Source organism: Lytechinus variegatus, chromosome 17, assembly GCF_018143015.1.
Source record: "Lytechinus variegatus isolate NC3 chromosome 17, Lvar_3.0, whole genome shotgun sequence".
Taxonomy (NCBI): domain Eukaryota; kingdom Metazoa; phylum Echinodermata; class Echinoidea; order Temnopleuroida; family Toxopneustidae; genus Lytechinus; species Lytechinus variegatus.
Window position 1 is genome coordinate 19,835,190 of NC_054756.1, and position 23,395 is coordinate 19,858,584.

A 23,395-nucleotide genomic window follows, 5' to 3' on the forward strand; every position below is an offset into this window, starting at 1 on the left:
ATAGCATGCCTGAGGGAGGAAGCAAACTAACCCCCCACCCCATAGTGATGACTCAATATATTATGTTTGTGAGAAAGTTATTACCCCCTCCTAATGAGGTTAGCAAGATGCCACTGACAGGGGCTCTGAATCTTATTGAACCAAATCAACATATAACCTACTGATGAGACTGGCATCTCTACCACTGGGCCACCATACCAGTTATTTGTTTCTTGTAACCAAATTCAAAATCCACACTTCATGAACAATATAAAGATGAAATAACAATAAGAAATAGTATAGCACTTAATATTTATTTCTAAGCACTTTACATTGTAAATATTATTACATTCATTATGAAAATGAAAATCCATAATTTATTGTTCGAAATAGACATGAAATGAAATACTCCGAAAATTTGCTTTGCCCAATTGATCATGGGCCCAGCAGCCGTTGTGCAGCACCAGATCGACTAGGCACTATCCCTTTAATTGTTGAACGCCAAACAGGGTAGCAGCAACTCCCATCTGTTAACATCTTTTGGTCTGACGCGGTTGGGGTTTGAACCCACGACCTCCCGGTCCTTACATGCCTTCACACAACATACGTACCTTCTCCACTCCCTGGGAGCATGAAATTACACTTTTATTTGTAAAATTAAGGATTCATAAAAACTATTCCTGTGATGAAGAAGTCAATGACCTGACATTTCTCTAGCACCTCCCCGCTCCAGGGGCGATACTAATCTACTAGACCTCTTAATTCATGCATAACGTCTACATGCTCACTTCAGTCTTCTTCTTTGCAACAATTACAAGAATCCAAAGACTGGGCAGTGATGGTGATAGATGGATGGGTCAAAATGATGTTGAAGCGGAAAGGGAAGGGGAAGGGGAGAAGGAGGGCTTGGTATTGTAAAGAGAGAATGAAAGTGACACATGAAGTGAGTTGATGTATGATGATTTCACCTTTAACAAACCACTTGAATCTACTCATCTATTATATCTTTGTTCAATATTTTTTATTAAAACAAAATGTCAATTAATTCATAGATTTACTTCTAAGTACTATTTACATCTAGAACCTATAGTCACTCTAAATAAGGACAGAAAGGGTTGGATAGTGCAGGGGTGAGTGTTTTTTCATCCTTGTTTTTAAAAAATAAGGTGTTATTCCTCAGCATTCTGAGGAGTGATTTTAGCCTTCCCCTTTCCATCTCTAATTTTTAAAAGAGATTTCTCCATTACAAGATAGATATAAAACAGATATGAAGAACAACAAAGACATGGGCTAAAGAGAACAATGTACTACATCTCCTTATAACATGAATCAGTAGAATGGCATAAACACAACAAAATGAGGGCAACCCAGCTAAATTCTGGAGATGAATGGAAGTTGGGGAGCTGATGTCTGGCCACACAGAGAGGCTGGGATCATATTCCACAGCTTGGGTGTAAGTTACCACACTCTTCAGGGTTTGCTGTCTCTCAACCTCCCAGCCCCTCCCCCCTCCCCCATTCCATCCATTTCCATGAACCCCACCCCCACTTCTGCACTATGTGCTTTGAAAAATGTCCCATCGGTAAAAAAGCTTTAAAACTCCACCCTGAAGAGATGAATTTTAATTGAAAGTAGAAAAATGAGAGAACATGATATTAATGAACCTGATAATAATACACTGTAAAAACTGCGGTGTTAAAACTGACACCAATTGGTGTTAATAGAGGACCACACCCTGAAGTGTTAAAATTACACCCTAAAGATTGAACATAACACCAAAGAGTGTAAATGTAACAACCAAAGGTGTTGTAATAACACCTATAGGTGCAAAACTAACACCACCAATTTAACACCAGTGTAAAATAACCGGTGTGGTCCTCTATGTACACTGGTTAACACCACAGTTTTTGCTGTGTACTGAAAAATCTGTGAAAATTCTGTCAAAATTGTCAAAGAATACCAAAGAAATTAATGAATTTTTCATTGTGTGATTATCACATCACATGAGAGCACCTGTTCATATGCCCTTTAATTGAAAATAACAATTCCCATTGATAAAATAGTTCAATGATGACAAAAATGATGACAAAATTATAGTAATTTTATCATAAGGCTTAGAAAGGTGTATAAAATAATGTGTGATGACATACATGTACTGCAAAGGATTAAACACCTGGAAAAAAAATGTGGGCCAAACCAATCAAGATGACTTACACCAAACTAAAAATGGATATAAAATGGATATTATTCAATTTTGTGCCAAAGAATGCACATCACTCTTATACTACATCAGATAAAATGATATAGGGTTACTCTGGAACAACGGCCTGAAGTAAATAAAACATATTGTTACACCAAAATAACAAAAACTCACTTTCGGTTTGACTGTAGACCCTAAATGTCCTCCTCCAACTCAATTTTCTAGAAACTCATGCCACCAAACCCTTAGAATTGAGCATCGAAAGTACATGTAAGGAGTAATCAAAATATAATAAAATGTAATTGTAATTTTGCTTTCTCAATGCTCAAAATGGGTAAAAATCTATCTTTCTCATTTTTGTACAAAGTGAAAAAAATACTTCCCCTGACAAGTCTCTGTAACATAAAGTATCTACAACTCAAGTTTGGCCATCTCTTAATGTAACTTTTAAGGAGAATATTGCAATTATTAAATTTTAGGTTTCTGTGTGATTTGAATGTAGTGTGGTTTTTCTTCTTTTTTTATATTCTAATTCTTGAATTATTGCCCCCCCCCCCTCTGCCACCTATCCAAAAATATCTAGTTTTATCAAGCTTTGAACTTTGTTCATCTTTCTTCCCTTCTCTCCTATTTCCCTACATCATCCTATACCATTACAGACCATCTAAACACATGTAGGCAAACAAAGCATGGGTAGCAATAACACCATATTCCCCAAAGATACTTTGGTATGCGTGGGACTGTATGCACTGAAAACACCAACCTGCAGAAACGCTTTTTTTTCAAATCATGGAATTCCTTTGGTATTGCCATCCTTTCAGAAATCATATTTTGTGAGCAACAAAGTTATTTCTTTTTAGCTTGCATAGGATTTGTGTTGACTCTTTATATATAAAACATGAATAATAACAAATTATTTTGTGAGCAATATGTAACTCCGAATTATTTTCTATTCGTTTGGTGGGAGGTATGGCAGGAAGCCACGAGTTGAATTGTAAATAACTCTGGTAATCAGAAAGGGAAACATTTGAAATACCATGTTGGATGGTTAGACATACAATTTTATTTACTTCATGCCCATTCTCAATGTACTGTACATAACATCACCAAAGGTTTGCCTATCCACAGGTTTGTTCATAGTTTTATCTTCAGGAAAGTTCAGTTCAAATGAGGTTATTGCAGCATGCATGTATTCCCTACACTGAGGCAACATGGGGTACTCCCAGACCGACCTTAATCTGGAAATCTACACCTTTCTACCTCTTTAAAGGTATTGTTTAACTTTGTGAGCAGCTGATTTAAAAAATTCTCAAACCAAGATGAAACATGTGTACAAGTGCATGTATTAGAACTAATAAACCCTGAAAAGAACCATTATTGAGAATGAAAAGCTAAAACTACAAGGCAAACCCCGATTTTGTAAATATGCGTCTTATAGACACCTAAATAGTGCACATAAGTGTATGGGATGAAATTAAGATGGTGTTTCCAGTCACTTTACATTTCAATTTTTGAAGCACTAAATGAATATTTTTGAATGCAATTTTTTCTGGGCTTCATTTTTGTAACATATCACAGACACAGGTGACAAGTGTGACCTTCTAGCTCAGATTTTTTAAAAGTCAAACCAATGTTAACCAATCACTTTAACTGATCCAATAATACCTGGTACATCTGCCCGCATGAAAATGAATTAATCATAACATTCCTGAAAGAAAATACCCGAAATCAGCACTTTTGTCCGAATTTGTCCAAGGTTTTCGTAGTATTGCAGGGTAAAAAGTAATTACGAAAAACTTTCTTATCTCAGTTTCTGGCCACGTGTACCGTAGAGCTGTGATATAATTGTGAGCTTTGCGAACCTTGTCTGCTTTTCAGATTGTACTGCTACTGACTGGAGAACTCAAACCCAAAAGGGTCTGGTTTAGGTGGGCATTAATGGAAATTTAGGCCTGATCAAAATTGACTGGTATTTTGGTGATCAAGGGTGTCTGAGTCCACCTAGAGGGCAAGGTGGATTTTCTTGGCCTAAACAGGGCATTGGTCTATAAAAGATTTGTGAATTGCAAATCTGCACATATGGCACCCAGGCAATAACAAACTTCCACTCTAGCAAGGACTATAAATCAAATATCAACAGAAGATAACATCTAAATAGAACTGGATAATGGTCTCTTATTGGTCCCTCAAGAATGGAAATGCAAGTGGAAATTCGAGGTCTTGTGGGAATGGTTCTGGAGGCACAAGCAGTGACCCCCACTCTTCACCTTTTTATTAGATTCGGACAGGTTCCATTACCGTAGTTGTGAATTTTGTCATATCTGCCACAAAGTTGTTTGTTTGATTCTGCCCTTTTTCTTTGTATCATTGTAAGATTTGTATAGAAAATGAAAGTGCTCTATCTTCATAAATTCATATCCTATTTTGCCTATCAATATTTTTTAATCACCCCCCCCCCACCCTAAGTCAAATATGGGTGTGATATATCTGGAAAAAAATGCTCTTGTGGCCTTACAGTTTATGAATTCTTAAAATCATCAGGGCGGGGAGGGGAGATTCCTCTACAGATGACTTTGCACTTTGTTCCACTTGATTGTAAAACTCTGGCTTACAGAGAACCGACTTATCATCCCCTTGTTCTGTTGTTGTTCCATAAAATTAGATTAATAACAGGATTCTATTCCTATCTGTGTTTTCTCTGCACACACATTCTTGGCATGACCCCTTTAAGACCTTCATATTTATCTTTCCTGATGTTAGAAGCGCAAGACTATAGGAAACTCAAGAATCCTGGAGCTGTTCAGGAACGGTGGTTTGATATCATAACCTCAAATTTAAGTCTTAAACAGCACTAGCTCTGGGCTTTTTCCAAATCTGTTTAGGTATTGGATTCATAAAATATTGATGGAAAGAGGATCTATTGGCTTTGTTACGCAGCCAAATCAAATGACCTACAGGGATTGAAGTATATGGGCATGAGAATGATAACTAGTAAATTCATATGTAACAGAAAAGTTCAAGTTCATACAACTGCTATTTCTAGTGGATACTAAGAAATATTGAGTCAGTAGTTAAGATTGTAATAATACAGCGTCAATTACTTCATTGACCAGTTCCTTTGATTCCCAGCAGTGACAGACAAATATTTAGAGCAAGATTTATATTTCTTCCTTTCTTCTTTTTTCCATTACAAGGAAATTATTTTCTTGAACCTTTTACTGCAAATAGATGCTTTGGATTTGTTCAATATTTCTTTCTTTTAATTCCTTATGGAAGTAGGGGAGCGGGGATGCATGTCGTGAGTGGGAACACCTAAATACCCTAGTCCTCCACTATGGCAAATCTAGTCTTAAGTCATTTAACAACAATTAACATCAGCAATCACTTTTTGAAAGTTTGTCTCTGTTTGACAAGCATTAATCATCTCAAACACAAAATTGAAAGCTGCAATTTGTTTATTGAAAATGCATTGAATTAGAAAAAGATCAAATCAAGAATGCAAGCATGGAAAATCTCTGCGAACTCTCTTCCACACATGGCATATCATTTGTGACATGCTGCAGATATCTTAGATTTGTAGAAAAGAATTGAGATACGGCATGGAAAACGTCAATCAAAGCTCAAAATATTTGAGGTGAATCTAACGTTACATCTGGAGCTGTCACTTCACACTCCAAGCATTGGACCTGGTGAAAAAGAGTAAGGAATCCTATACTGGAAAGCAAGATTTGATGAAAAGACAACTTCAGTAGGCTATTTTAATATCTGTTGTTTTAGTGAAGGAATGGACCTACTAGTAGGTCCATGGTGAAAGGGAACAGTACATTTGTGATAAAATTCAACAGAAAAGTTGAAAAATTGATATAACAGATTATGTCTTTATTTTACAGTGAATTACACTTGGACTTTATTTTGAAAAATAGTGATCCTCTTTCTTTACTTTATCCAACTCATTGTCCCCCCCCCCCCTTCTCTCTCTCTTTCTATCTTTCTTTCTATCTCTCTCTCTCCTGATTATGTTACATACATTTTGGTATTTCTTTTTCTACCTGTCACTGATCAGGGGAGTTGTCAAAAATGTGTTCTGATACAAAGATGGTCTCGATAAATATGTAATGATTGATGCAAGAACAATCACATGTTCACGAAGGAATCAACACATTTGATAAAGATCACTTTAGTTCACAACGTTAATGTAGGTGTTGACATATTGGATGTGAGAACAAATGAAAAAAGGTGTAAATCTAGTAAAGGTGCTTTTTGCTCTTGAGAGAAGAAAAGTCAAAATTGATCGAAAATTGATTATAAGAGCCAAAGATTGACTTAACTGCCCAAAGCCTATGGCGTGATTATGCCCCAGTGGTTGGATGTGAGAAATGAACAACCTGAAAGGGTGATTCTAGATCAAAGATCTTAAATGGGTATTGAACCACTGACCTACCCGTCCGAGGTCCAGAGTTATAATGCCCTAGTGGTTGGATGTGAGAAATGAACAACTTGTAAGAGTGCTTCTAGGTCATACTAGACAAAGATCTTAAATGGGTATTGAACCAATGACCTATCCGTCCGAGCTCCAGAGTTATTATGACCCAGTGGTTGGATGTGAGAAATGAACAATCTGAAAGAGTGCTTCTAGGTCATACTAGACAAAGATCTTAAATGGGTATTGAACCAATGACCTACCCGTCCGAGCTCCAGAGTTATTATGACCCAGTGGTTGGATGTAAGAAATGAACAATCTGAAAGAGTGCTTCTAGGTCATACTAGACAAAGATCTTAAATTGGTATTGAACCAATGACCTACCCATCCAAGGTCCAGAGTTATTATGACCCAGTGGTTGGATGTGAGAAATGAACAACCTGAAAGAGTGCTTCTAGGTCATACTAGACAAAGATCTTAAATGGGGTATTGAACCAATGACCTACCCGTCCGAGGTCCAGAGTTATTATGACCCAGTGGTTGGATGTGAGAAATGAACAACTTGTAAGAGTGCTTCTAGGTCATACTAGACAAAGATCTTAAATGGGTATTGAACCAATGACCTACCCGTCCGAGGTCCAGAGTTATTATGACCCAGTGGTTGGATGTGAGAAATGAACAATCTGAAAGTGTGCTTCTGGGTCATACTAGACAAAGATCTTAAATGGTATTGAACCAATGACCTACCCGTCCGAGGTCCAGAGTTATTATGACCCAGTGGTTGGATGTAAGAAATGAACAATCTGAAAGTGTGCTTCTGGGTCATACTAGACAAAGATCTTAAATGGGTATTGATCCAATGACCTACCCACCCAAGGTCCAGAGTTATTATGACCCAGTGGTTGGATGTAAGAAATGAACAATCTGAAAGAGTGCTTCTAGGTCATACTAGACAAAGATCTTAAATGGGTATTGAACCAATGACCTACCCATCCAAGGTCCAGAGTTATTATGACCCAGTGGTTGGATGTGAGAAATGAACAACCTGAAAGAGTGCTTCTAGGTCATACTAGACAAAGATCTTAAATGGGTATTGAACCAATGACCTACCCGTCCGAGGTCCAGAGTTATTATGACCCAGTGGTTGGATGTAAGAAATGAACAATCTGAAAGTGTGCTTCTGGGTCATACTAGACAAAGATCTTAAATGGGTATTGATCCAATGACCTACCCGTCCGAGGTCCAGAGTTATTATGACCCAGTGGTTGGATTGATTGATTGATCTGAAAGTGTGCTTCTGGGTCATACTAGACAAAGATCTTAAATGGGTATTGATCCAATGACCTACCCATCCAAGGTCCAGAGTTATTATGACCCAGTGGTTGGATGTAAGAAATGAACAATCTGAAAGAGTGCTTCTAGGTCATACTAGACAAAGATCTTAAATTGGTATTGAACCAATGACCTACCCATCCAAGGTCCAGAGTTATTATGACCCAGTGGTTGGATGTGAGAAATGAACAACCTGAAAGAGTGCTTCTAGGTCATACTAGACAAAGATCTTAAATGGGTATTGAACCAATGACCTACCCATCCAAGGTCCAGAGTTATTATGACCCAGTGGTTGGATGTAAGAAATGAACAATCTGAAAGAGTGCTTCTAGGTCATACTAGACAAAGATCTTAAATGGGTATTGAACCAATGACCTACCCGTCCGAGGTCCAGAGTTATAATGCCCTAGTGGTTAGATGTGAGAAATGAACAACCTGAAAGAGTGCTTCTAGGTCATACTAGACAAAGATCTTAAATGGGTATTGAACCAATGACCTACCCGTCCGAGGTCCAGAGTTATCATGACCCAGTGGTTGGATGTGAGAATAAATGAAAAACCTGAAAAAGAGCTTCTAGGTCTCATTATAGACAAAGATCTTAATGGGTATTGTACCAACGACCTACCTGTCCAAGGTCTAGCGTGATGGTAACCCAGTGGTATTGCATCCCGTTTGCTATACTCGGACTCTGCCACCAACTCTCAGTCCCATCTATTGCATTCCATATAGGGTGCCGATCGGCTTTGGAAAAGCTCCTAGAATTGCACACACGGCATTGTGGGTAGTCTTCTGACTCGTTGGGCACATGCTCTACCAGCTTGCAGTATGTCTCAGGGCCTCGGTCCCCGCATGTTGCATTCACAGATATTCGCCCTCTTGTGGCCAAGTTGAAGATATGAGGGAAAAGTCCTGTGATAGGAAAAACAAGGAAACTGTGATGGACATACAGTCTGACATTTGCAATTTTTAAACAAAATCATAAAAAAACATCGGTGTTTTATCACCAGATACATAAACAACACCGGTCAGTGTTAGAACAATTTTTTATTCTAAACTGATGGTGTTTCAAAACTTCTAAGGTATTTTCCGATTTCAATACCTGCATTTTTTAAGTGTAGGTACTATGATTGGAAAACATTTTTCGAAAACAAGAAAAATGCTCAAGTTTGGACTGTACGACTGTGTCCAGTCTTTCATAAAGTTTATAAATCTTGAAGGATGCTCTATAATTTCAACAAATTTACTAAATATCAGGTGTAAATAACTTCTATGAAGAAATACATGCCTTATTTATGTACTTAGCCAATTTGATTGAAGGAAATGTGATAAACTTGTGACCAAATAAACTGACACAATATTACAAGGAACAAGAACTCATCACAAGATTACAAGATGCGTGAATATAGTTGCTGGAAACTTTTCTTTGAGGGAGAAAAGAATGAAAGTCGATTCATCATATCAAATAGGCATGAAAATTATGAACATAAATAAGGAAAGAATAGATGAGAAGAAAGTACAGTGAAATGACACAGAAAGACGAAGACAAGATATGGCAGGGGACCACCCAGCTCTCTAAGGACAATTTCATCAAGGGAGTACTTCAAGAAACAACTGTTAAAAGCTACTGAAATGCTTGCATCTGATTGGCTCAGAGCAATCTTGTCATTAAAAAGATACTTCATGAAACACTCTCCTGATTGATGGAGAATAGAGATGGAAAGAGGTCATTACTACATCCATCTTCCTTTCAGATTGAAAACACCTCAGACTTATAGCCTATCATCAAGACTTTTGAATGGATCAATAATAGTCACAGGTACTGTTCACTGGCAATGCTACATCTATATGTACTAGTATTTCATTTAGGCCCTACAACAAAGAGGCTTATCTAATAAATTCAACATCTCTAAAAACAAGCAAGATACAGTACATCCAGATCAATCAATGGATTCCTCAAAATTTGAGTAAAATAACAATGATTTTGTAAAGTTTTGACAAATTCCAATAGGCCAAAACTGAAAATACCTGTAGCATTTGGTGAAGACTATACAAGTCAAGATGGATAAATTAATTTTGACATTTATGAATGGTTTCCACTACAGAAATCTGGCTGTTCCCTCCAATCTACTTTTGTTTCAAACCTGAAAAATCTCAACCAGATTTAGGTGAATTTATTGCATTAACTTTTATGGTGTTCAACAAGAATCCACTTTGATCTTGCCTTCTGTGAGGGGGTTTTTCGGAGGAACAGTCTTCTTTGTCATTAAATCTCCTCTGATTACCTTTAAACAGGGGATAAACTTGGTTTTGTGGGAAAGTATTGGATATTGTTTATTGTAACGAGGACAATCATATAGCTGAAATTTAATCTACTGAACGAGAGTCAAGAAAAATTATTTGCACTATTGGTGGTGACAGGCAGGAGTAAAGATTTCCTCATTTCATTTTTAAATAGTCTTCAAAATTCTGTTAAACCTATTTTCACAAGAGTCATCTCAGCTCTATCTTATGAAAAGTAAAAGATTTCTTCATTTTTTGTCTCTTCAAATTTTCATGCAAAACACTGACAAATATGCTATGAACATTCAAGTTTAAACCCAATAAAACAAAGGGGCCACAGAACGGTTTTGAAAGTGGGGGGGGTGAGCCGGGTGACTGTGCAAAATTTCACAATCAGATGGTAATTTTACATATTTGTAAACTGCTCTGGAAAAATATGCTATGAACATTCAAGTTTAAACAAAGTAAGAAATACAAATTAACTTTCATTCATGGAATACAGGGGCTGCAAAACGGTTTTGAAAGTGGGAGGGGGCTGACCATGCCAAACATCACAATCAGATGCTGGTCATTTTTACATTTTTGTACACTGTTTTGGAAAAAAAGTGGCCTGTTGACAAATATGTTATGAACATTCAAGTTTAATCCCCCCAAAAGAACAAATTAACTTTCATTCATGAAATAGACCTTACAGGGGCTGCAGAACAGTTTTGAAAGTGGGGGGGTTGACTATGTAAAACATCACAATCAGATGCCGGTAATTTTTACCTTCTGGTTTTTGAAAAAAAAATGGGGTGGCTGAAAAAATAACGCCCCCCCCCCTCCTGCTTCCACTGTCCCTATTTCAAATCTGTCAAAATCTGATCCCACAGCCAGATTTCACTGCTCCTATTCACCATCCTGGTTAATGGTTTAATCAGGAGAACAACAGTTGTTTTGTAATACAATGAACTTATTTCCAAGCCAAAATGACTCCTCATCAGTTCACAAATCAAGACCATTTGCAGACGAGTCTAACAAGTGTTCGCAGCAACCTACCATATCAAGGCACAAATTGGTGTCAAGTTCATTCAAATTTACCCCCAAATAGCTTCATTTGGGGCACTGATTTGTCTCAAACCCATTTTCCATAGAAACCTGCTAGAGTTAACAAGGGACAGCTTGTGAATTCAAATTGGAGGAAAATCAGTACCCTGCTTTTTCGCCTAATTTTGAGTTCAAACAGGCTGCATGGTGCGAATTTCCAAATAAATTCAGCATCACAATTTGACACCTTGCTCTTAATTTCAGTCCTTGCAACTGTCACAAGCTCCCATTCCCAGTGGGTCGATCATCTGATGCATGTTCTATTTATCCAGTTGAGATGGGTATTTGAGGGAAAATTACCCTTGGATTTGACCCTAAAACAGGTGAATTGAAATTGTAACAATCGCCATTAGCCTGTGTCAGCAAAGCACTCCAGTGCAGCCTGTTTGATGTTCGCTGATGACAGAGTATCGCACAGACTTCTGAAATTTCAGCTGCTGTTTCTAGTTATTGAGCTGAGAATAAAAGAATGGATCGCAAGGTATGGGAATCTTGGAGCCCTGCCTATCAAATGGAATAATTAAGATAATCCAAAAGAAATTCACTTAGTTGGACAGGTCACCAAAATTTACTGGTCAACATTCCCACCGCCCGCCCCCCCCCCCCCCTTCATAAAATCTATCCTATAAATTGACCTCTCATAAGCTAACTTCTTCCCAAAACCCATCCTCTCATCTGCTTCCATTTCCAAAACATCATCCCCATCATATCATCATCATCATTATTAATTTACCATCACCATCATCACCATATTCCATCATCATCACAACCTTATCAAAAACGACATAATCATCATCATCATCACCACCACTACACACCACCAACAACACCGTCGTTGTCACTGTCACCATCATTGATGTCATTGTCGTCGCCACCATCATCATCAACATCATCACCATCATCACCATCATCACCATCACCGCTATCATCACCATCATCGTCATCATCACCACCACCACAAGCACCAGTCCACCACCATCATCAACAATTTTCTCCTCTTGTCCTTCATCACATCTCTGTGTACCCACTATACCCTCTGCCATCTCTTCGTTCCCGTTCTTCCGCTTGTTTCCATTCCTCACCCACCCTTCACATTTTACCCTACAAAAACTTTATTTCATTCCTATATAATCAGAACAAACTTTACACTCTGGTCACACTTAATTGGTGGACAAACTTCGGTCCCAGTCAATATTTAATGCACTAACATTTTAACAGCCACACAAAACGTGTGAACAGTTCAAAAAGTGTCTTTAATGAAACTGTTTGACTTTGGTTTCCTGGGCTTTGTGGGAAGTATGCCTGGTTAACAAGCAAGAGCAGATTCAATTGGTTCATGGGCAAACATGAAAACGGGAAATGTATGCCTATCTGAAACCGAAGCATTCAAGAGATTTACTTCAGAGAGTTTGTCTAAAGTCAATTCTTTGATGAATAATACAGTCGGCATATATGAATCGGTCCAGGCCTACATTTAACGGTGGATCTTGGTGGGGGCATTTCAGACCTAGCGTCCCCCCCCCCCCATGGTTGTGATAATTGTTACAACTAGATTATTCTGCATGAATCATGCTCTTTTTAGGGGGTGGGGCTACCTTTTTTGAAGGAATAGTGTTTGAAAAGGTCTACATGTACTTGAACCATTTTGAAGATCTATGCACAATAGCCTCAATGAAATCCTGGATTGACCCTGCAAATTCCCTTTCAGATGACTGCAATAGATCCAACCTAAAGATATATACCACTCCAAATTAAGAGAAATATTCGATGACTTAGAAGAGGAAATTTCTTTGACAAAAAATATGCACTAAGAAAGAGTTTCTAAACATGTGACACTCAAAATGACTAAGCATTTGGGGTTACAAGAGGAAATTAAGTCATGAAAAGTGATATCAAACAAAATAAAAGAAAAGGAGGAACTATTCTGTACTGCATACTGTCAAACCGAAATAAGCAGGTTTATTTTTGTTGTGTCCTGCTTCACTCTGACGTAGGCCCTATTTGACAATGAGATGGGACATAGGAAGTCTAGACAGGATCACATCAATCAAGAACAAGCAAGGGAGACAGAGGGGGGAATCATACCACAATACAAGGGAAAGATGGAAATACATGAATACAAATACCAGGGCAGACAGAGCTCCACAGAGAAAGCGAAAGACACAGACTTGAGATCTTGTTGCGTTTAATCAAACATTTTAGACTAAGTTCTGCTGAAACGCCTTTCAAAATACATCATGTTTCATGTTGGTGTTTCAAATTTTTATGACCAACAAAAAATCTCTTGAATGTAACCCTGGTTTGAAATAAACCTCCTTGTCAACTATGGTAATATAATAAAATATTGTTGATAACACATTTTCTAATACCCTGATGTTTAAGCTCTTACTTTAGGATGGAAGATTGTGATCACACCATTAGACAAGACCAGGCCACTTTGAGACCAAGATCAAGACCAAGACCTACAACACAGCTAATCATATCAATGAATAAAATCAGCAAAATGTGCTAAAACTCCATCTCCAACACTAATGGGGTGTTGTAAGAAACTTGTGATCAATCAAAGTCTATTTTTGGTCCCTAAATCGATCATATGTCTCGCAGTTAATTGCAAAATAGTGATTGATTGCTATTCTGCTCCTGGAAACAAAAAGTTTAACCTGATTTGCTACAGCTAATACTGATCTATCAGTAGTAAAATTACAACAGAATATTTGCAATTGATCGCAAATCTTTTCTTGCAACATCCGTAAAAAATCACCCCTATCTCTCAACAGGGAGTTCCTTCCGTTATCCCCTGAAAGAGGAAGCACGCAACCAGATGAGGAAGTATGGACCTCTGACGATCGTTCAACATTCATGCGCTCCGCTTCCATTCCTAGCAATGCCAAGGCCATGATCCCATCTTCAAATCATTAAAGATGAAGAGGTATATAGTCTGTGCAGTCATTCATTAAAACACTTCGTTTACCACAAAATTTAAAGACACAATCACTACTTGAATCTAGAAAGTGAAAATGGTTGAATATTTCTGCTCATGGCCATGTGATTACAAGTGGATCTAGGAAAATGGATGCAAACAGTTGATGGTAAGACATAGCATGAAAACAACCATGCACCTAATACCCCTTTCATAAACCCCATTAAAATGAATTAGGCGGCTAATAGCAGCATAATTTGGTCGTAAAATTGGAGGAGGACAAGAGTTATCCGCATTACTCTGATGCTGCTATTATCCGCATAATAGCAGCATCGGGACAAGATTTTGAGTTTATGAACGCATTTCCAAATTATGCGGATAATTGCCATGGTGCGGTCACAAGGTCACCCTTTTCCAACACAACCGCATCGGAGGGGGCGTGTCCAGTTGTCATGGCGATTATCCCCCTTTTTCAGGACGGGCGCTCGTAAAAATAATGCGGCTTATTTTCGGAGTTTATGAACGTAATTTTTATTGAATTATCCGCATTACTCTTAGGCGGCTTATTTTTATTGGGTTTATGAAAAGGGTATAAAATCACTCATTTATGATACAATCTTCAAAGGTGAAAATGTGCTCTAGATCAGGCTAGCTATAGACATGTTCATTAGTATGAAACAAGCTTACCAATGGGTTCGAGACGGAGTTAGGCCATCCATTAGTACCGAAAGAAGTTTTTTGATAGCTTCTAGATGGAGCCAGAACAGCCATTAGTATCAAAGAGGTCTGTTGGTAAAATTTGTTAAGGTCCAGTGGCAGATCAAGATGGAGCACATCTGGCCTGTGCCCCCAACCCCCCCCCCCCCTCCTTTAAAAGCCATAATATTTATTTAGTATAAAATATTGTGCGTACACAATTGAGGACCTCTTTTCTTTTTGCTTGTCAAATTCTTTTCACAACATTGGAGACCATTTTTTACACATGTCAAATTTTTTTAAACAAAAAATGCCCCTCCCACTTTTGTAAAATCCTGGAATCGCCCCTGCGAGGGCCACACACCTGTAGGCTCTTTACAGCCTGAGGAGATTTCCGCTCCAGTCCTAAAGTTTGTTTTCATTTCTCACCTTGCCCAAGCCCCCCTCTAATGGCTTCCTCACCTGCCTGACTGCCAACTAATAAATTCATATTTCATCTTTATTGCACCATTCTTTTTTCTCTCCTTTTCAATTTTTCTTTCTATACAGATTCAGACCGATTTGATCACCAGAATACCTGTTAAATTATGAGAATTGCTCGTGCCCCCTAATACTGATGATTAATTTTTGCATTTACACTGACCAGAAGCAGACACTGTAAGTTCTTGAAGTTTAATACGAGCATGCGTACTATAGTCTGATTACAAACAAAGCGCGCAATTCTAAACCGCTAGCCTCAGCAGCGCACAGCGCCCACGCCCAACTACTCGCTGGTTTGAGAAAGTTAACATAATTTTCTCTAGTACCGTCTATTTAGCAGATGTCTTTTCTTTCAAGAATATCAATTATTTACTATTATTGCTTTTACACTGCCCAAATACCTGGTATACTCTGACTGGGGAAGATCAGGAAAAATTTTCACGATCAGAGAACACCAAGTATTCTCGAACTTTGAGTCGGTCTAAATACACCTCTTAAGAGTGGACATATGGAATATTTATTTCCATTAAATAACAGCTGTACATGTATCATAAATAATCAGATATCCTTACCAGAGAAATTGAAAAAAGAGACATCACATGCATGAAATGGCAAATGTGAGTTTATTTGCTGTTTGAATAACTTGCAAAATGGGGACAAAGAAAGAGAAATTCAAAGGAAGCTTGTTTGTCTGTTGTTTTTGTTGTTATTAGTGAATGACTTCCAAAAAGTAATAGAATATTTTAAACCAAAATATGAAAATATAATATGCTTGATTCTAGTAACAGATTAAGAACAATGAATGAAAAAAATAATTTTTCCAATGGTTGTGACACTGCTCGAAACTCTGTCCAATACTTGCAGAATGAAAGAAAAAGTAATGAATTGATTTCAGAGATATGTAGTTTGTTCAACATCTCATCACTAGCAATGTAAAGTATTTCTTTTTCTTAACTTTAGAGGAGTTACCTCCCCCCCCCAAAAAAAAACCCTAAGCAAGTCACCTAAAAATACCATACTCAAATGGTCTACTGGAGCATCACCCAGCCTTTTGACAATACTTGTCCTTCTCTTTAAGAATTGATCTTTTTCTGCGATATTCAACTAAAAAAAGATGGGGAAGAACAATTACCCCTTCCCCTCCCACTAAGCATTGATCCAATGCAAATCTACAATTAATCTTTTGTAGATGTACAATAGGGCTCTGACTTTTCACAGTTCATTCAGTGCGGTCGATAAGTCCTTCTGTCTTCGAACATGTTCACCTGACAGCTCATCAATGGGTGGATCTGGGAGGACAATGGTAGAACATCTCAAGACAGTGGATTTATTTCTTGGATGATGTACCACTCTGATTGATAGACTGATGTATGCACAATGAATGGGGAATATAATGGATTGATGTATTCCTTAACATTCAAATTATCATTATCGTCATCTTATTTTTCTTTCATTGTTATTATCATTTAATTTGATAGAGGGTATATTGTGAAGATATATAATTAGGATATACAGTTGCATGAAAAGTCGACAGAGAAAGGATGAGAAGAAAAAATATAATGTATTTTTAATGTTCTCCAGTAAGAACCTTCTCAGGAACATCAAAATAAAAGAGAAAAAACATCATTAGTTTATTACTGCAAATTTAAAACTCACCTCTTTCCAAAAGTAAAACCAACCACTTAATGATTACCGGTAATTATCATAAAGCCTGACATTAATTAAAAATTCCTTTGAACAGGGGGAACCCAGGGGTCTTGACCATGATAAAATCCTAGATTGCAATTAATATTGAAACCCATTTCTAATAGCAAATAATGATACAAGAGAGCCCATGAAGGTCAAACCCCCCCCCAAAAAAAAAGTAAATTGGCGGAGTTCTGATTGCTTAGAACTCTATAGGGCCTATTTACCAGATCTCTCCTAAATCATGGGAACAATTTCAGCTTTGGCTTTGGGGATTTCCTTTTTCATCAGATCAGCTTCCAAAATTGGGGTAATGTAATACTGAACCTCTGTAGGGAGTTAAATAGCTCCTTGAAAGATTTATCAGTTGTGCTAGGCCAGTCATAGGGGCCTTCTGGGGGCGTTTCATGAAAGGACTTGTCGGACATTTTATCCGACAAGTCCCATTTTATCTGACAGTTACCATAGGAACAGTGCCTCTCAGCCAATCAAAATCATGGAAAGATGTCAGATCTGACAACTTGTTGGATGAAAATATTGATGAAACGCTCCCCTGATTATCAAGTTAGTGACCAGAATGGAATGAACCAACATCGTGAGTTGTAAAATATCAATAAAAATAGCTATTCTACTTATATCTCTAAAACAGAGGTACATGTAGGCGAGACCAGGGTTAGTTGGAACATGGGGTAAGTTGAAACATTGTAATTTTCTTTAACGCCTGTAAAGTAAATTTATGCAATACTGCCCTCAATTTATTGTTATTAATAATACAACTCTTGTATTATCAATAACAATAAAATGAGGGCAGTATAATTACAATGTTTCAACTTACCCCATGTTCCAACTAACCCCGGTCTCCCCTACATAATCTTGACAGTGCAACATTAATAACTTCAGGCAATCATTGTACAATCAAGAATAACTTCAAGTCTTTGAGAAATCTATAGAAAACTATCTCATCGTCCATGAGTCATAGACATAGGTCCAGGGACTTGAAAACAAAAATTACAGCTGCTCTAGTTTAGGGCATAAAAATAGGCCTATACATCTCTTTACAGGTGTACAATTACATGTATGTCACCAGGCGTAAAATTCTACACCATCTTTCCTTATGATTCCTAATTCTTTCCAAAATAATATGCCTAATTAATTGTATACCCTAAAAGTCACTGTCACTGATGATTGCTTATATAGGGTTCAAATCATATGGACAGACCAAGAACGTAACTCATTCAATTTATATCGTCAAAACAGCATTTCATCTATCTTCCTCATCATCTCTGCTTTTGAAGAATGGGGTGCAGTACTAGAAGCTGGAGGAGACAGTAAATCACAAGTCAAAATTAGATTGACCTCAATTGTATACTTTAATTTAACCTTTGAACTTGGCACCCATTCAGTGCTGACCCCTACCAGGTGACCACCCCAGTATTCCCAGGGCAATGTTTTCATCTACTTATCAGAAAAAAACTCTTCTGCTCACATTATCATCCAATATTTGACTTGACTTTTATGTAGGGATCTATGCACTTTAAATTAAGTTTATAAATATGAATAACAGTAGCACACAACTAATTGATAGAATCCTAAGTTACATGTTTGTTTATTGGCCAACCTAACAAACAAGTACAAACACCAGCAAAGTGCGAAAAAAATATGCATCACATATTCACATAATTCATAATCGGTCTGTTGAGTCACATACTGTTTTTTTTTTGCAAAACTCTTCCCCACAAAAGTATCCCCATAGCAATATTAGAGGTCAAGCAAGGTCAGATTTATGAAATATTGAGAGGAATGGATGATGGCATTTTGTATAAACAACAAGACAAGCAAAAGATATCCTATAGGATGAAAGGTATGTGCTACTTATACCCTGTTTTCTTGGGCCCACATCATCCCTTACCTTATAGCAGGGTGCTACATAAGCACTTCCCCAATTGCCCAGGGCAAGTAAAAGTTAGGCAAGTGTTTTGAAGTTAAGACCAAAACTACTTGCCCGAATTGGGCAAGTAAAATTCACAATAGAAAGCAAAATTATCACAGTAGAATGACCAAAATTAAGGTCGCTATATGATATTGCCCCTAATTTTGGTCATGGTAGGCAAGAAAAAATCACTTCGGAAAAAGAAATGCAAGGTAGATCAGTTCATGTCAAAAGAGAGAAAGAGGTTGATGGTTTATAAAAGTGAGAAAACTTTCTTTTGAAGAGGTAAAAAAATTCAAGGATTTCTTGAGAAAGTAAAATAGATTTTTAGGCAAGTTTATTCCAACTATTTAAAAATTTACTTGTCTGACCGGGCAAGCGCTTCTAAAAAGTTATGTAGGACCCTGCTTATAGGCCTACTATATACCCTCAGACAATGTAGATTATTTTGCATTTTATAGGTCCTACTTGATACTGCAACTATACATAATGGTCCAATGCTCCAGTCACATTTCTCCTACGGCGGTTGTAAGGTGGGTAGAAAACAGCTGTTTTATTTTTTTCAAACCACCTATATGTAGCTGGAACATAAAATGTTAAAACAACTCTTTGAATAGCCGTATGGCCTCCATAGGGGGGAATGTGACATTGCCATATACTATGGGTTTCTACCCCCACCCAAAATATATTTCCATTCAACCATTTTTTTTTAATTATAAGTTATTTGGGGGCAGGTAAATTCCTTCAGTGGCCCTTTTCATAAGAATTTACAACAATTGTAACATTGCCATGGTAACATGGCATAACAGCCAATCAAAATCATGGTAGTTGCCATAAAGGCAGAGTAACAATCAGTATTAAACTCTTTATTAAAGGTAAATGCTAGTTTTGGTAACGATATCAAAATGAGTTCGTACAGAATCCAATGAAATGACCACTAAAATGTCTGTTTGTATAAATAAAACACATGTGCCAAAGGATTCTGGAAGAAATCGTGTAATTGCGGAGAAATCAGCAAATAAGCACGGGATTCGGATAGGGCGTCGGGCCCGACGCCCTAAGCAATAATTATACATTGTCCCACGTGCGCTTATCTGTGTTGGGGATTTTCGGTGTGAACATTTTTCAGCGTAGATTTCAAGATTTCACAAAGTCCAGTTAATGTAACTGTACCAGATCTAGATCCTCGATGATATACTGGCAATTAAGCCTTGTTTTACAGACTTTCTCATGAAATCAGTGTTAACTGCAAGTACTGGAATTTCTCTTTAAATGGGCACCAGGCTTATCAGGGATAGACCCACTTTTTCAAACAAGCCAAAATTAAGCATGAGGAAACTACTTTCTAGTTCTACATCATGGATGATTGATGGTCTAATAAGTGGGGTGATAATATGGGACTGTGGAGTGAATAAATTAGTCAGTGTAAAAGGCCCTTTACAGAAACATGAAGGTTAGAGTCAATGGATCGAATCAAATCAGAATATTCTGAGCTATAGAAATTGCCAGAGATAAACAAAATGTGTTTTCAGTTTTAAAAAAAATCAATAAAGGAATCATACAATCTAATATCATAAAAAGAATTAGGAAATAAAGAAGGAAGGACCATATCAAGTTCTTCCTTTTCTCACGGTTACGTTTACATACAAACATGGCAAGGAAGCAAAAACTTAAATTCATTCAAATATGCCTGTATTTCAAATTGGTAGTGATAAAGTGTAACCTAGGTTGCATTCCATGTTCTATGCAATTTATCAAGCAATACTGATGGCATTTTCTATTCACATGCGATTAACTCTCTTCCAATATTTTCTTACTAGCCCCCCCCCCCCACCCAGCTCTTTCCTACAGCACCCCACCTATTTCTCTTTCTCTCTGGCTCTCTCACCTTCAAGACCAATACAAAATTGATAACAGATAAATATTGTCATAAACAAAATTATATCTTTTTGCACCTTTTTTTCATGAGCAGCAAGAAAGACCAATTCCCAAGTTTACATAGCCCAGTAGCAATGATATTGAAATCACATGCTTCTAAATTCTTCAGATCTTTTTATCAATTTTGGATCCATCGTGGAGTAATTTGATTTGAGCCTCATATCCGTTCCACAACTGTCATCAATTTTTGCAGCTCCTTCTTCACATATTTTTCATTTTTGACCATAAAATCAAGTAGGTTTACAATGGAAAATTTCCACAGGCTCAGAATACATGTTTTCACTTTCCCTTATGAATATTGTGTGTTTATTTAGGTTCATAATCTGCAGTTCCGGTATTTCTTTTTCTTTTCATTTAACCAAAGTGGAATCATACAATATTATATCTTTAAAAGTTAAGTCCACTGAACAAGTTGATTTGAATGAGTACAAACAAGTATCAAACAAGCACAATGTTTCACTATTTCAAAATCTTAAAAAGGGTTCTCAGTTTCATGAAACAGTAACAAAAAAACTAGGTACACAACTCTCTGCCTACTTGCAATGAAACAGCACCTCTAAACAGAAAATTACAATTATCATACAAAGGCCTCTCCTAATATAGAAAATTCATTCATCTTTCTTCCTGATGTATATTATTCACAAGAGGTCAAAAAATGAAGTTGAAAGACACAAATCTATTGAAATTGTACGACAAAAGAAGTAAATCTACAAGGATTGTTCCAATACAAATAAAATCTAGAAATTAAAAAGAGTTAATATTGACTCAAAACTGCATGATATCCTCGGCCGGCAAGCCCTCAGAGCCTTTGTCGGAAATGTTTTCTTTTCTTTTCAGGATGGTAGCCGATTATCTTGCTTGAATGCATGGAAGCGACTCCTGTTCGTGGAGGGAGATCGTTTTGGACGATGAATGCCATCCCGTGAATTCCAGCGCCTCCCGCGAGTGTAACCAACCCAATTCTATTTCAGTACTGTGTCCAATTCACCAGGGGGAACAAGTTTCACAGAATCCATTTGTCATGTATAGACCAAGGAGGTAGGAGCCTACCTCCATATTAAATAGTCAAAATGCACAATGTAATATCTCAAAAACCTGGTCGAAATATAAAGCAAAGATGATGTATACATAGCAAAATTTGCTTTAAAAGATAGGAATGTATCATGAAATGTCATTTGGATTTCATAAAATCATGTTTTCATGTTTTCATATTATTGTACATTAATAAGGACTAATTGCAATATTCATATTCATAACATGACATTTTGTTTGCAACATCAAACTAAAACAAATAATTATCCACTTAACTTCCCTTATAGAGTGAAAACGCTCAAGACTTTTGCCTTCATAAAACGAAAAAACAAAATACTCCTCGAAACATGGACAAACAAAATCTACATCTACAAGTCAAGTCTAATGATAATGATGATATTAGGCCTATATGTCATCATTAATCTACTAAGAATTCAATTGTATGATAAAAATATCCACTCCACACTGCCATTGTATGACAATATAATATAGGCATGCTATATATTATTCTACTCCTAAATTTCTGGGGGTCCATTTGCATAGTGTCCCCAGTGCACATGGAAATACAGGTGTCACTTTGAAGTTTGAACTTGATCCTGGGTCGGAATAAAAAAGGGGGTCACCACAAATCCAACCCCCATGTTGAAAACAAAAAGAGACAGGAGGCGGTTTCAAACCGCCTCGATCACAAGAATCCCCGTTAAATTACGGGAACTTTTTAAGGCTAAAAAATACCCGTTAATTATTCCTGCATTCACACCGCCCCGAAACACATCCTTCGGGATAAGTTCCCGAAGTTATGAGCATGCGCAGTGTGGTCTGATAAGCAGGCAAGGCGGGAGATTCAAAATCTCTAGCCCAGCAGCCACCCACGCCGCCGCGCCCAACGACACGCTGGGATAAAAGTTCCCGTAATTTGCTTTCACATCGCCAAAATACCTGCGACCTTGGAAAAATCCCCACGAAAGTTCTCGTAATTTCGCCAAGTACCTACTATTTAGCGGATATTTTCTTTCGGGGAAATTACGCGTAGTTTGCTTTCACATTACCAAAATACCTGGTATTTTCTGATCGGGGTAAATTTCCCGATCAGAGAATACCTGGAACTGGCGAACTTCGAGGCGGTCTGAAACCGCCTAAAGATGAATTCAGAGGGGGCAAGTTAGCAGGGAGGCCATTGAGCAAAGCCAGGGCTAATCCCCTTACTCGGCCCCCTTGTGGCACTCTATGCAGTCATAGCTCTATACTTGGGTATCCCCAGCTCCACTTCAGTCAGTACAGTTGATGTTTATTGGGTCGTAAACCATAACACAAGCCTTCATTCATTCATGGCCAAGGTATACAGTTGCATTATTTCACAATGAACCAATTCAACAAGTAGTAGACTTGTTAAGAGGTTGAACGCTGCATTTTTGA

At 37.5% G+C, this 23,395-nt stretch overlaps 1 protein-coding gene across 1 annotated transcript in view; it reads right to left on the bottom strand.

Moving 5' to 3' along the window:
* LOC121431303 (laminin subunit alpha-2-like) overlaps positions 1 to 8,842 on the bottom strand; it is an 84,420-nt gene extending 75,578 nt beyond the window's left edge. Inside the window, exon 1 of the mRNA XM_041628813.1 lies at positions 8,557 to 8,842. Within this exon, the coding sequence (XP_041484747.1) occupies positions 8,557 to 8,598 (42 nt within the window). The 5' untranslated portion in view covers positions 8,599 to 8,842. The remainder of the gene's footprint in view (positions 1 to 8,556) is intronic.
* Positions 8,843 to 23,395: the final 14,553 nt, after the last annotated feature.